Source organism: Hippocampus bargibanti, linkage group LG11 (genome assembly GCF_051943395.1).
Source record: "Hippocampus bargibanti isolate YZ-2025 linkage group LG11, ASM5194339v1, whole genome shotgun sequence".
Lineage (NCBI taxonomy): Eukaryota > Metazoa > Chordata > Actinopteri > Syngnathiformes > Syngnathidae > Hippocampus > Hippocampus bargibanti.
The window spans coordinates 4,734,694-4,750,086 of record NC_142744.1 but is presented as its reverse complement, the minus strand read 5'-3'; the positions used below and the strand labels follow the sequence as shown (position 1 = coordinate 4,750,086).

General features: G+C 37.8%; 1 protein-coding gene across 3 annotated transcripts in view; it reads left to right on the top strand.

The window, feature by feature from the left end:
- ephb1 (EPH receptor B1) overlaps positions 1-15,393 on the top strand; it is a 165,694-nt gene that overhangs the window by 45,780 nt on the left and 104,521 nt on the right. For all 3 annotated transcript variants that reach the window (XM_089007565.1, XM_089007566.1, XM_089007564.1), the window contains exon 3: positions 12,771-13,452. In XM_089007565.1, the coding sequence (XP_088863691.1) occupies positions 12,771-13,452 (682 nt within the window). The remainder of the gene's footprint in view (positions 1-12,770; positions 13,453-15,393) is intronic.

Genomic DNA, 15,393 nt, shown 5'->3' with positions numbered 1-15,393 from the left:
CTAAGGCAACTACTTTCAACTTTGTTCATTTCAGGAACATGAAAGATGTGGGAATTAAGTCGCAAGTGCCAAGTCCTCGGGAAAATGTCATTTTTCTTTCGTGTTGAAAATACATGGCAGTATAATCGCACGATTACACTAATTTACCGGCAGAAAATGTTAAGGTCTCGTTCCGGCTACTTTGATTCAATAATGCATTGATATGCTTCACAACCCAAGCTGAGGATTGAATATTATCAAAAAACGGCATCCGATGGTTATTTCCCACATTTTCCTGGTCTCTAGGTCTTTGTGAATCATTTTACAAGGGTATTAAAAAAGCCTTTGTGGCTCTTAAACAAAACTGTGGACTAGTTAAATGTTGGGGAGTCCATTTTCCTTCATATTACCTGATTTGTTGATTCAAAACGCTGCCTTAGCAATACACATTTTTGTCTCAGTCGTTCTATTTTTTAACCAAGCTTTCATACCAATTCATGTTGACGTAAAGTATTTCACTAGTATGCTACAATCTCTCTCGATGAAAAGATTTCATCAGCTGTCATCTGTACTTCTTTGAAGGTGTCGGACGTTTCGCTTCTCATCCGAGAAGCTTTGTCAGAAAACTAAAGTTTGTTGGTAGCTCTGGCCACAGCTACCAGCAAATGTTAGTTCTCTGGACAGAAATACTAGCAAATTTTAGTTCGCTGACAAAGCTTCGCGGATTAGAAGCGAAACATCAGACACTTTCAAATAATTACAGATGATGGCTAAAGAAACCTTTTCATCGATGGACCACTGCTGTACAACACAGACGTGTTACAACCTCCCCTTGAGTAACATTTGTGCTGTTACTCTAGCTGCAAAATCATTTTGGATGTGAATGATATTTTATTGAATACAGGTTGTGTGACATCTTTGTACAAAATTAACAAACAGCTCTGGCAAATACATGCGATAAACCGCACGTATCTTGGCAGGCAGCACCATGGCTAAACAAAAGATGAAGCATCCGGTCTAATTAAATTCACTCCGGGCTAATATTCGCCACGATGCTATGGCTACGGTGGCTTGTTAAGCCAAAAGAGTCGCATGGATCCCGCTATCCCTATCTTTCGATGAAGACTGTTGTGTTCAGGCAGCCTACGGACGACCAAAGCCTCTTGTCCGTGTTGAGCCTTGTTATTAAGCTGCACACTTGTTGCAAGACTTCAGACGAGTAGAGATCTGCTGTAAGGGGAATAACCCGCTTACTGGTTGAACCTGACTTGGGAAGCTGTGCCGTAAAGGCTCACGTACTCGCACAAAAAGAGTTACCCATCATCCCAAGTCTTAAAAGTACTCACATTACACATTAGGAAGAACAACGCGCTGCTAAATGGTTATCATTCCTTTGAAAGCTGTTCCATTCAACGGGGTAGGGACCAGTCCATTAAAAGTAGTGCTCATTATTGTCTTCTGTGTATGTGTTCTATATTTTAAGTGGATATTAATACATATATAAGATACATAACTTCAATGTGTATGGCTAACAGGGAATACAATAAGCTAAATATGGCGGGTGCTAACCTTGCTAAGTGTTGGGTCAGCCACAACATAATGTAATATTTCCATTGTTGGTCCAGTAAATATACTTTCTTAACACTGAGTTTAGTTTAGTTTTTAAGATAATGGCCAGCTCTGACGAAAATTATCCGTCTGCACAGTATTCTCGGAGAAACTTCAAGCTAGCATGAACCAAAATAAAAAAAAAGATAAAAATCAATTATAAAATAGATAATAAATAAATAAATTAATTAATTAATACATAATAAGTAAATGAATAAATATACAAATAAATAGATAAGTGAATAGATAAATAATACTATGACGAAGAAAATAGAAGTTTGTTAGCAGGTTACTTCCTGTTTCACAGAAATGTGTGGAAATTAGCACTATGTTTATTTGTGAATCCTCTTTTTGCCAATGTGACTGTATGTAAAAAAAATCATTGTAGCACAAAGTTCAGGGGAAATTGATTTGCTCATTCATGAGCCTCATCCTGCAAACAAATTCTTCAAAATAGCCAAATGTTTTTTAGAACAACTGCATCATAGACAGTTTTCAGATATGGCAGTGCGTTTGAATGATTCCCATTAAATTTATCAGGGAAAAAAAAATACATATATATAAAAAATATATATATATATATATATATATATATATATATATATATATATATATATATACAGGTAACATCTGACTTATGACCAAGGTCGTAAGTCAAAATGGTCATAAATTGAAATCCATTCAAAATGTTGAATAGAGACTCATAGGCTAAATGACTAGCAAACTTCCCCCCTCTGGTGCCATCACATAATTGATTGTCTGGAGGTCGTGGTCGTAAGAACGGGTGGTCGTAAGTCGAGTTGGTCATAAGTCGGCTGTTACTTGTATTTATATTGTCCGAGTGAAGTAATTTTTGTTGCTTTGCTCCTTTTCAATCACACAATAATTTGTTGTGATCTTTCTTGTTAGTACACCACTTTGAGTCACATTTTCAATGGTACTTATTTTTCAGTGCAAGAGAAAAAAAAAAAAAAACAGCAAGATTCAATATGCTTGAGAGAGCCAAAGTTTAATGCATTTTCAGCGCTCCAGGCATTACAATTTTCCCTTGTTTTCCAAAAAGAAAAAAAAAACTGCCGAATGTAATTTAAGTAGGCATTAACAAGAAACAGGCTAGTAATCGAGAAAAGATACTTGAATGTTCAGAGCTTTTATTTGCTTCAAAGAGATTTTGTACGCAGCCATATTGAAGCTCTTCTATCTTCATGTCGCACACTCTCTCTGAAAATTCCTTCGACGAAAGCGCAACCGTTCCGTGAAAGCAAAGCACCCGAGAAAAATAAAAGCAACTTGGCTTTCTGACAAGCAAACAAGCCAAAAACGCAAGTCAGTCATCTGCATTTCTTTTACACCATCCTCGAATGGTTTAAATAAAAGCTAACATTGCTTTCATCTGGAAAAAGATAGACGGGATTAGGGGGGGGGGTGGAATTAAATGGGGTGGTACGAGTGGGAGAGAGGAGAAAATAAAACCAGGGTAGGGGAGTGTGCTGAAGATCAATTTTGCTCGCGGCAGCCCTCCAAACGCTCAGCCGTCCATGTGTGCGTATGAGCGGACGTAAGCCGGGGTTAACTCATGTGACTCACCGGGTCGTGGCCCGAGTCGGGCTTTTGGGACTGGGGGGTTGGCGCTTTGGGGGTGGGAACGGGGTCAAAGGGTTGGCAGCGGCTGCTCCGATGGAGGCGGAGGTTGCTTTCAGGCGTGTCCAAACTGGGGCCAGTTGTTGTGCTTGTTAAGGCCCCTCGGACGGCCAAAGTGAGCAGTTCGATGCATGCCCAGGATAAACACGGGAGGAGGGGGCTGAAAATAAACGCGAAATGGCAACGTGCACCGGAAAGATAACATTTTTGGAACGTTCTCGCTTGTAGCAGGTGAAGAAGAACAGGTGGGATGGGGGTGCGAAAAAAAAAGACCCCACATCTGCTATTCTTGGCATGTTCCCTATTATTCATGCTCTCTTGCATGTGGCCCACATGTGGTTGGTAATGCTTGCCTGCACCTGCCCTGGAGGGGGCAGGACTCTCGCAGCTCTTTTGCAACGTTCCAGCCAAGCTCCTGCGGGTTTGAACTGGACAGGTGTGTGCACTTCCTGCAGCCCACCGAGAGGCTTCGTAACAGCTATCTCGCCATCTGCTGACCATACTCCATACGCCTCAATTATTCATCCCGTTGACAGACTGCGGTTTAAATGCACAGAGGAGGAATATAGAGTAGGATGAGTGGAAAATACTGCAACCGGGGAGAAATCGAGAAGCTTGATGGGGGAGACACCTTGAGATACAAGTGACGCGATTTCACGAGTTTGTTTTTCTCGATACGAGCAAAAATTGGAGATGCAATCACCGTCTGGTGACGGTCAACTTCACTCGCTATACAAGCAGTAGCTTGGTGAATAATGATTTGCAAAATATATAATATAACATTATCTAATATAATACATATTAGATGTGATTGGCTGGCAACCGGTTCAGGGTGTCCCTGCCTTCTGCCTGAAGATGACTGGGTTAAGCGCCGTCACCATCCAGAGATCCTTTTGAGGATAAGCGGAATAGAAAATTGATAATATAATATAATATAATATAATATAATATAATATAATATAATATACAGTAAAGTCTCGTTATATCGATCTTCAAGGGAGTCCGAAAAAATATCGATATAACCGGGACTATCGATATATCCGACCCTGTTTGCATGTAATTTTCTCCGTGCGTGCATAGAAATAGTATCGATATAACCGGGACTATCGATATATCCGATATCGATATAACAAGACTTTACTGTAATATAATATAATATAATATAATATAATATAATATAATATAATATAATTATGTGATGTGATGTGAGATATGGTATGATATATGATATGATATGATATGATATGATATGATATGAGATTGCATTTTATGAAGGAGTTTTAACCATCGCCATCTGATACACTGCTATCAGGTGGCCAATTTATTGTAAAGGCATTTTTAAGGCTAATGCTAATATTTGGCACAAAATTCCAGAGAGCCAATTAATTTGCAGGTTTTGAAAAAAAAAAAAGATATTGATTTTTTTATTTATTTCATATTTTTGTTTCCCTTAATCATTTGAACAACAGGTAATGTATGACTGACAATTTTTCTTTTTTATTTGATTAACTTTTTTAGTCCGAAAATCCGCCCAAAAATGGCACATTTAGGGGAGTACCTTCGTAAAGTTATTATCTTTGGCGTGATGTATTTTAAAATCAGCTGGCCATTGAATCGGTTTGGGCCCTGGCCTTAATTCAAATCGGGAGCCCATTTGCAACGTGAGTGATCTAAATTATCATGTGTCAATTCAGAATCAGAATCAAAATCAGAAAACCTCTATTCGTCCCACAATGACGAAATTTGCAGTCCACATCAGCAATTTGAAAGGGAAATTCTTTTACCATCCTTTCGAGTCAGGTGTGTTTGTGGAAAAAAAAAATGGATATAGTGTTTCATGATGCTGTTCTTTGAATGAAATATTAGCCGTCGTCGTCATCTCGGCGACATGACACGCAGCGCTGTCAAACGGCCATACAGTACTTTGTTCAAGACACGAAACTTCAGACCCTGCTACATCTTCATCTCTTCGGGGTTGCGCTCAAGTTAAAAGGAAATTGTACGTGCTCACACAAATATAACCCTGTCGTTGTCACACCAGTGGGAGATCACTTTCATTTCGCCTTCGCGGTTATTGAGTGCGCCGTAGATAGGCGCTTCAAATTGCCCCGAGCGCCGACACAGTCGTCTCTGCTCGCCACCGAGATGAAATTTGTTAGATAGTCTTGGAAAATGAAAGCACTCGGATCTGGAAATGTTTGGATGTCTGTATTGTTTTTTTTTTTTTTTTTTTGTCAAAACATTTGTGCAAAGAACAGATTTTCCAATCGCCTTCGCAGCGTCGCCCACCGCTATGTACAATGTCAACACCGTATCGTTGGCACGAGGACTCAACGCTCTGTTCCACATTGTTCGACTTTGCTCCTTTCAAATATTGACGTCTTTCCAACCGGGATTTTCATCACCGTGATTAACATGTCCAAAATATTTTGGATGAATATAGCCCGGGGATGAATGAAACACATTGTATGAATTATCTCTCCACTTTCCACGTTCAACTTCATAACACTCGTTTATATTTCTGTCCATTTTCTCTTAGCGCAGCTTGTCTAGGTCAAAGCTGTTCACCTATTTGTACGCATGCATCCACTGGCATACAAACAACCCCTTCCTCAAGATCTAGAGGATGTCGTTGTCAAGGGTCATGCTCTGCGCAAAATACACATTTATACACGTAGGATAATAGACACAATTTTTTTTCTTTTCTTATTCCGTCACCTGCTAACACAACCTTTGTGGTCTGTTCCTAAATGGGATGTAGAGGTTACAAACAGCTAGATGGGTGGTCTGTCTAAATTTGAAAAACTAATCTCACTTTGATATTTTTCCCAGTCCCTTTAGCCCTGTTTTGCAAATTTCCCCATTGTGGGACTGTTAAAGGCTTTTTTTATCTTATCTTATCTTATCTTATCTTATCTTGTCTTGTCTTGTCTTGTCTTGTCTCGTCTTAGTTTATCTTGTCTTAGTTTATTTTGGTTTATTTTAATTTATTTTAGATTATCATATTTTAGCTTTCTTATATTATTTTATCTTATCTTATTTTATCTTATCTTATCTTAACTTAGTTTAGCTTAGTTTAGCTTATTGTTGTTGTTTTCTCCCGTGCTTCCGTTTCCCATTTGAAGATATCAATGTCGCAGACGACTTGCAATAAAGGTCCAGTTAAACAGTGATTTTTTTTTTTTGTGCCTGCAATTCCTATCTGCATAACGACGATAGTGTTGTAAGATGTGTGTGATCCCGACTTTTAAGTTTTTCCAGATACAATCTTTCATTTCCCGATTTTTTTTTTTTTTTTTTTTTTTTGTTTGTTTTTTTGTGCGGCTGGAACGCATTAGTGTTATTTCCATTCATTTCAATGTGGTAAGATGATTTGATTGATTTCCCGAGGGCTACAAGTGAACAAACGAACAGTACGGAAACTGTGACATACGACAACGTCCCAATTACAAATTAGCTCAAAGAATGAATGACCAGAATTGGTATCCATCACTCATATGGGACAGTGACTTCTCAACACGCTTGGAAACCCACCCGATGAGTTCTGGAAAGTAGCACCTGGTTACACATATTTTTGCCAATGAATTCATCGATAGCGAGTTTTGCCTGTGGAGCGGGAATTTGTCTTTGTAAAGTTTAGTTATGAGTGGAAACAAAGTTATGAAAGTAAGAGGAAAGGAAAGGAAGAAGTAGAATAAAACAAATACAGTAGCTGCTGTAAAGGCGGCCACTCTCGCAGCACCATCTTGAAGTAAAATGTTACTCAATGTGAACTTCTTTTTGACTTGGTCCCCACACATTCGGACTTTCAATTGATGGAGTCTTTCGTAAAGTAAAACAGTAGACCTGAGAGTCTTTTAAACCTGAATGTATTGATCTTTGTGGTTAGAAACGAGTTTTCCATGACTTCTGCCTTTACGCCGACAGACAGATGGGCCCCAGTTCAATTTGAGCCTCATCAAAGTGTGAGACTGTAATTATGGAGTGGCTGCTATCGGGCGGGACTGGGGATTTTTCAAGACACCGCCATTTCCTTTCCATCCATCACACTCGGCCCGGTGGAACTAGGCCTCCGTTGCCCCTACAAAATAATCATTCCAATGCAACCAGGCTGACAGCAAGCCTGGTTTAATACCTGAGCTGATCAGAAATGATAATAGCAATCATGCCGCTGCATATTTTACAGGCCGCGGCGTGCTTGTCTGCGCAAGCGTTGTGCACACTTAGAAAAGACGATGACAATGGGAGGAAACTTAAGTCAATGAGGCGTATCTTTGCAATCAAAACAAGATGGCTCTTTCTTAAAGTGCTATGATGACTTCTCGGGTATGACCCAAAAAGGTTGAAACGCAAACAACCAAATTAGTCTGCCATGTTCTGAAAAGCCTCAAGATAGACAGCGGTGAACGCTGCAAACACAAAGAGTATCTTTCAGCGGGCTGTGAAATCCCCTACCTTGGTTTCACGTGTTCACCTGTAATTCACTGTCCTTCAGGGACCTTGGTCTTTACAAATATGGCAGTGGGAATCTCACCTGAAGGTGTTCCATTGTTTCCCTTGTATGGCCAAATGGGAATTAGGTTGCATTTTTGCATTAGCAAGTGATCAAGTACTAACGCCCAGTTTGCACCAAAACAGTTTGAGGTCCGGTATGGATGAGAATTTGACATTTTAGCAGCTTTAGTCGTGATAGTCAAAACTGTGATTGGATTGGATTTATCATTAGTCTCGCTGTGAAGAAATTTACATTTGACAGTATGGCAAAGTGATAAAAGTAAGAGGAAAGGAAAGAACGAAGTAGAAAAACAAAATACAGGAGCTGCTGTAAAGGCAGCCTCTCTCGCGGCGCCATCTTGAAGTCAACACAACAAAAAATAACTAAATAAATAATGTGACACAACACAAAAAACATGCACGTTAGTAGTTAAATGTTTATTTTAAAAATAAATAACTGCTGCTCTGACTCTCAGGTCATCGACTGCAACATGAAAAGCACAAAGTTGCCATCTTGCTTTTTATTTATCTTTTATCTATCTATCTATGTAGCTAGAGAGCTATCTTGATAGCTCGCTAGCTAGCGATTTGCTATCTTGTAGAAATCTACCTGGCTATCTAGCTGGCTATCTATTAGCTATATAGCTATCTGGCTGTGTAGTTGCTATCTATTAGCTAGTTAACTTTCTATCTATTTGAGTTACTTCCGGGTTGAGTGAACGCTGGCGTGTGTGGCTGCCGCTGATCACGCACAGAAAAACGTATCATGTGACTGTAAAGTGACCTTGAGAGTTTTGAAAGGCGCTTATAAAGGTATTTTTTATTATTATTATTATTATTATTAGTCTCACTATGGAGAAATGTACCTTTCACAGCAGCAAAGTTATGAAAGGAAAGAAAGAAGTAGAATAACACAATACAGGGACTGCTGGAAAGGCAGCCACTCTCACGGCGCCATCTTAAAGTCAAAAGAACAAAAAAAAACCTGAATAACAAATAATATGACAACACAAAGATGCAGAGAGTCACTCATTCTTAGGCACTTTCTGTACCCTCTTTGTTACATGAAGCAGTTCTAGATCGGCGACAGAATTAACAATGAACAACCCCTAACTTTAACATTCAACCTCAGCCATCTTGTCATAAACTGGCAGATATCGGCAATCGATGCCGTGTGGTACTTTCAACAACGATTTCCTCTGAGATCAGTTTTTGACTGCTCGAGAGATGACAAAGGATATGTATTGATTTCATTTTTACGACACTTTCTGATTCGATGTCTCAACTCTAATGTTGTCTTGTTAAGACCTTTCCCCCTCTTTAAGCTGAAAGGGATCATACTCCGTTCTACGTCAATATGTCCGAGCGTTGACGTTGATGAATGTGAAAACCACAAGGTGGTGTGACTTCATTGAGGATCAGGCGATGGTACTCAGGCTCACGACAGACCCGATTGCTGTTTTTGTGTGTTTTTTATGTAAACTGTCTGAATTTGAGTGGCGAGTCAAGGCCTGTCTTTGTGTATACAACGGATATAAAAAGTCTCCGCACACGGAATGGTCAACTAAAAGGCCGGTAGTTTGCTCGACATTCTTACACCTCCTTCACTGTTGCTGTTGGCCTTTTTGCCAGCCTCCCTGACCGTTCTTCTCATCTTCAACAGTAGAAGGACACCCAGGGTTCGGTTATGTGTATTCAGATGCTCCCCTACTTACAAACATTCAAGTTATAAACAACACTATGTCCGAACATTTTAGTAGTATTCTTTCCAGTTATACATATACATATCTTTACCGAGCATATATGTTATAATTTTTTTTATGAAATGTCAGTAAAAAACCAATACAGGTTACTTATACAAGCCTTAACAACAACCAACACCATTTTTTTGACAACCAACACGATTTTTTTGTTCCCTAACTGACATCAGAAAAAACGTTTTTTAGTATCTAAAATACCCAAAACACGCAGGCTGATATTTTTAGTCAAATGCAAAACATCAATCAAAATGACTTGGTGTCCCAAAACTGCCACAAAATGAGCTCGCAACTGGGCAGATTCCCAAAGTCCCGCCCCCTTGTTCGTGACGTCACTATTGGTCACACACTGCCTTGCTCCAGAATCAAAACAATGGCTTCAGAGAGTTAAGATTCGGAGAAGATGCTTTCTTGTTACTCATCCAGTTATGAATATGATTCAAATACAGTAAAGTCTCGTTATATCGATATTCAAGGGAGTCCGAAAAAATATCGATATAACCGGGACTATCAAATATCCGACCCTGTTTGCATGTAATTTTCTTCGTGCGTGCATAGAAATAGTATCGATATAACCGGGACTATCGATATATCCGATATCGATATACCGAGACTTTACTGTAGTTCTGAAGTGGAAAGCATAAATGTTTGCGATCGATTAAAGAAGTCCTTCCGTATCAATTTGAGCCATCTGGACTCCAATGTAGCGTTCCAGAAAACGCACAAGATGGCGCCCAAGCTCCGTTGGAAATGGGCTGATTTGTCTGCTGGGCATTTGTGTCAACTTAATACCTTCTTTATTCATTTTACCACAATAGGTAGTCTTGGTGCGACACACAACGATTTACCATCGCGTTATTTATGTAGTTTTCCATCTAATTCTGCGACCAACACGGTGTTTTCAGACGAAAAAACGTGCCCAAAATGCATTGGGTCTCGCTTTGCCGGTCAGGGGCGTTCCGAATGTGACGTCACGTCAGGATCGTCATCAACTCAAAAACAAGATAGCTATATGCGGTGGAATCTTTGTAAAATGCGCTCAGTAGAAGTCATTTGAAGTGATTTTACAAATTATGGACACAATTTCTTTCGGAGGTGTCGGTTGTCCTTTAACTTCCATAATGACTCACAATTGTTGGCAGTCATATATGGTAAAATCCAAGTATTCTGCCTGCAGGGTGTCCAACTTGATCGTAACAACATATATCTTACCATACCTGTCAACCGGCCGTATTTCGCTGTATTCTGTGTGATTTTTTTTGCACATTTTTAAATGTTTACGGCATACAAGAAAGTTTGTACAGGAAACACAAAAATTGTTAAATACAATTTGGAGATATTTTCATTTCTGTTTTCGTCATTAAAGGACAACAGACGCCTCCCGACAACTGTGTCCATAATTTGTAAAATCACTTCAAATGACTACAACTGGGCGTATTATACAATGATTCCACGCTGAATATTCAGGAAGTCTTGTTTTCGAGTTGATGACGATGCCTGACGTGACGTCACGTCTGAAACGCGACACACAATGCATTTTGGGTACTTTGTTTGGTCTGAAAACGTTGCGTTGATCCGTGTTGATGGCGAAATTAGAAGGAAAACACATAAATATACACCTTGAGTGTGTATAAGATATATATGCAAGCAGAATAAGTCTGTACTTGTGTTGTATAATGCCTTGATCAAGTATACAGTGTTATTTGATACAAATATTCTCGTACAAGTCAAAAACAAAATTTCAGAGTCCAAACACGGCCAGATAAGCAGCACTGGAATCCCCCTCCAAAAAAAATGGAGGAAATGCCATTGCTAAATTTGAATCCACTTTGGAAAATGATGACTAATATTTTATCCATAGCTGTTGACACAATGAGGACAGCAACTATCTGTCTCGTTCATTATTTCACGGAACAATGACTTTGTGGACAGAATGAAGATGGGCACTATCGCAGACGCCTCGGGTTCCTCTCCCGTGGTGAAAGATGGTGGTCATTTGGCTAGACGAGAGGTGGTGAAGACCCCCTCCTCGGGGTTGCAGAGGAGGCCGGGGGCCGCTTATATTAATGAACAGGCAGTGCTGAAAGGGACAGGTTCCTGTAACGCTGATGAATGGTCATTACAGTGAGAGGAAAAGGGAAGGGGGAAAGACTTGAAAGCAGCGGGGGCTCAGAGGGAGTAGCACTTGGAAGGGGGTTTGGGGGGGGGGGGGTCTTAATTTGCACCTCAGAATTCTGTGAACTCGTTTATCACCCCAGCAGCGTTACTTTTTTTTCTCTACCTCCATCCATTGGAATGCATTATTTTTTTCCTTAGGGTGGTTTTACGATGGAGTTATCAAAATCTGATATTGTGACAAGAGTATCATTTTATGTGGCTTGGCTGTATTGTGGATTATTTTTATCTGATCAATATTACGAAAGGCGCTTAGAAATAAAATGTATTATTATTATTATTATTATTATTATTATTATTATTATTATTACAGACGATTCACAATTTTGCAGGATTTTGCATTTTTTGTATTTATGTATTTAGTTATTTATTATTGTGTATTTATTTATTTGTTTATTAATTTATCAATTCATCTATTTATTTATTTAGTTATTAATTATGTATTTGTTTTTATTTATTAGTTTATGTATTTACTTATTAGTTTAAACATGTAACTATTTATTTATTTATTAGTTTATACATGTATCTATTTATTTATTTGTGTATTTAGTTATTTAGTTATTATTTATGTATTTTATTTATTTATTTATTTGTTAGTGCATGTATTTATTAGTTTTACATGTATCTATTCATTTATTATTTATGTATTTGTTTTATTTAGTCATTAGTTTGTATTTATTTATGAGTTCATACATGTATCTATTTATTTATGTATTTATTTAGTTCGTTATTTCGTTATTTATTTAGTTAGTTAGTTATGTATGTATTTATGTATTTAAATATGTATTTATGTAATTATCTATTTAGTTAGTTATTATGTATGTATTCGTTTTATTTATGTACTAATTTAATTAGTTATGATTTATGTATTTGTTGTATTTATTTATTCATTTATTTGTTTGTTCATTTGTTCATTTGTTTGTTTATTTAGTTGTGTCTATTTATTTATTTATTTATTTATTTGTATGTATTTGTTTCATTTATTTATTCATTTATTTGTTTGCTTATATATTTACTCATTTCTATTTCCACTTGCTGTTCAAAATTTCATTGTTCAAAACTGACACACAAACATGACGACAGTAACCCAATATGCTGTGTATTTTTTGTCCCCAGTGGGAAGAGGTGAGTGGCTACGACGAGAACCTGAACACCATCAGGACCTACCAGGTGTGTAACGTCTTTGAGCCCAGTCAGAACAACTGGCTCCTCACCACCTTCATCGATCGCAGAGGAGCACAGCGCATCTACGTGGAGATCCGCTTCACCGTGCGCGATTGCAGCTCCATCCCAAACGTTCCGGGCTCCTGCAAAGAAACGTTCAACCTTTACTACTACGAATCAGACGCCGTCATTGCCACCAAAGGAACTGCTTTCTGGATGGAGGCGCCCTACCTCAAGGTGGACACCATAGCCGCTGATGAGAGCTTCTCACAAGTGGATTTCGGAGGACGCCTCATGAAGGTCAACACAGAAGTCCGTAGTTTTGGGCCCCTCTCCAAAAACGGCTTCTATTTAGCCTTCCAGGATTACGGCGCCTGCATGTCTTTGCTGTCCGTCAGAGTGTTTTATAAAAAGTGCCCGAGCGTGGTCGAGAACTTTGCGATGTTTCCGGAGACGATGACAGGCGCTGAAAGCACTTCCCTGGTCATTGCCAGGGGGATTTGCATTTCAAACTCGGAGGAAGTGGACGTTCCGATAAAGCTCTACTGTAATGGAGACGGGGAGTGGATGGTTCCCATCGGCAGCTGCACTTGCAAGGCGGGATTCGAACCGGACAACGGCAACGTGTGTCGAGGTAAGTCATATTTTCAATTGCATCGACTTGCATGACGACCTCCATTGCATGTGTTGTTTTGAAATGTCATCATGACCGTACGATGGAAATTCAAAAACATACTTTCTCAGATGCCGTTGATCAGACCAACTAGTTTTCTTCTTCTACTCTGATCTGCTTTCCTAGTTAATTTTAACAGCACTTGCATTCACGGTAGCCACAATTTTGCTCACTCTGGTCAAATGGCCGGAAGCAGATGTCGTGGTTACATGAGACACATTGTCGGATGTTAAATTTATGTATGTATTTATTTATTTTATTTTGGGGATATATATGTATATATAATCGCAATCATTTTACTGGTAACACTGTGAGCATGGACAGCTGTAATTGGATGGTGGTACAACAACAACAATAACAATCGTATTTAAAATGCATTTTTAAAATAGTGAGATGAGCTCAACAAAAATTTCAATGGTCCAATCCACTTAGTGAGTACTGGAAATAGAAACATTTATTTATTTATTTATTTATTTATTGGTTTATTTTTTGATTTATTGATTTATTGATTCATTGATTTATTGATTTATTTTATTTTATTTTATTTTCTATTTTATTTGGGTGTTTTGAAAGGCACATGAAATTAAATGTATTATTTATTTATTTATTTTCTTTGAATAATTTTACTTGTTTATTTATTATTATTGTATTTAATAAAATAATAATGTATGTATTCATTTGTTTTTTTTAATTTTTATTTATTTATTTATTTATTTATTCATTTATTTTATTTTTTTATTTTATATGGGTGTTTTGAAAGGCGCTTGAAATTAAATGTAGTATTATTATTATTATTATTTATTTATTTTCTTTGAATAATTTTACTTGTTTATTTATTATTATTGTATTTAATACAATAATTATGTATTCATTTGTTTTTTTTTAACTTTTTATTTATTTATTTATTTGTGTATTTATTTATTCATTTACCTATTTATTTATTTGAAGAAAAAAAGGTTTATAATTCTCAATTGGCTCATCCACAGTTAATTTACTACAGCCACTAATTTCTTAAATTTACGACATTTGGATTTCACTCTAGCCGGTAGATTGAGCCTGTTCGTTCTAAACACGTATTAATTTCACGGCTACAATTTGTATTAGTCATTAAAATCAAGACGTTTATGTAAATTCTGTACTGAAAACACCGTGCGGTTTCTTTGCTTTCATCATCCGCGTATGTTGTAGCTATGCTCCTACACTGACATACTTACATACATGTAAACAAAGAAAACAGTTTTCCGAAGACTGCTGTGAGGATGCCGGTAGCTCAAGGCACGTCATAGAATGGTGGATTATAGATTGGCTTGCCTCTGGCGCTCCGCTGGAGCGTGTGCTGCTCAGATAACATTGATTGATGCACATCTGCTATGATCGATAGACAGATATGAAAATGCCACAAATACACAAATCAGTTTGTATGGCCATGCCGATAGTAAACATACACACGGGAAATGTTTGCAGATGCATGTTAATGAATTATTTTTTGTTTGTCATAATTTTAGGGACGATTTTTTTTTTTACACTGATGAATAATTTGAACGATTTTTTTTTCTACAATCAGATCTCATAGGAAGGCTGAACAAGATACATATAAATATTACATACTGAACAAAAATATATATAATTGGTAATGACAGGACCTGGCAAGAAATTGGTCATTTATCAATCTATGAATTATTATGGTCAAAGTTTGTAGTGGGGGTGTGTTATTATGAAGTCAACAACCTTAAAGGGACAACCGACATCACTTTTTTGTTTCCTAACTGACATCAGAAAAACGTTTTATAGCATCTAAAATACCCAAAACACGCAGTATGATATTTTTAGTCCAATGCAAAACACCAATAAAAATGACTTAAAGTGTCCAAAATCTGCAAAGAAAAAGAACCTGGAAGTGGC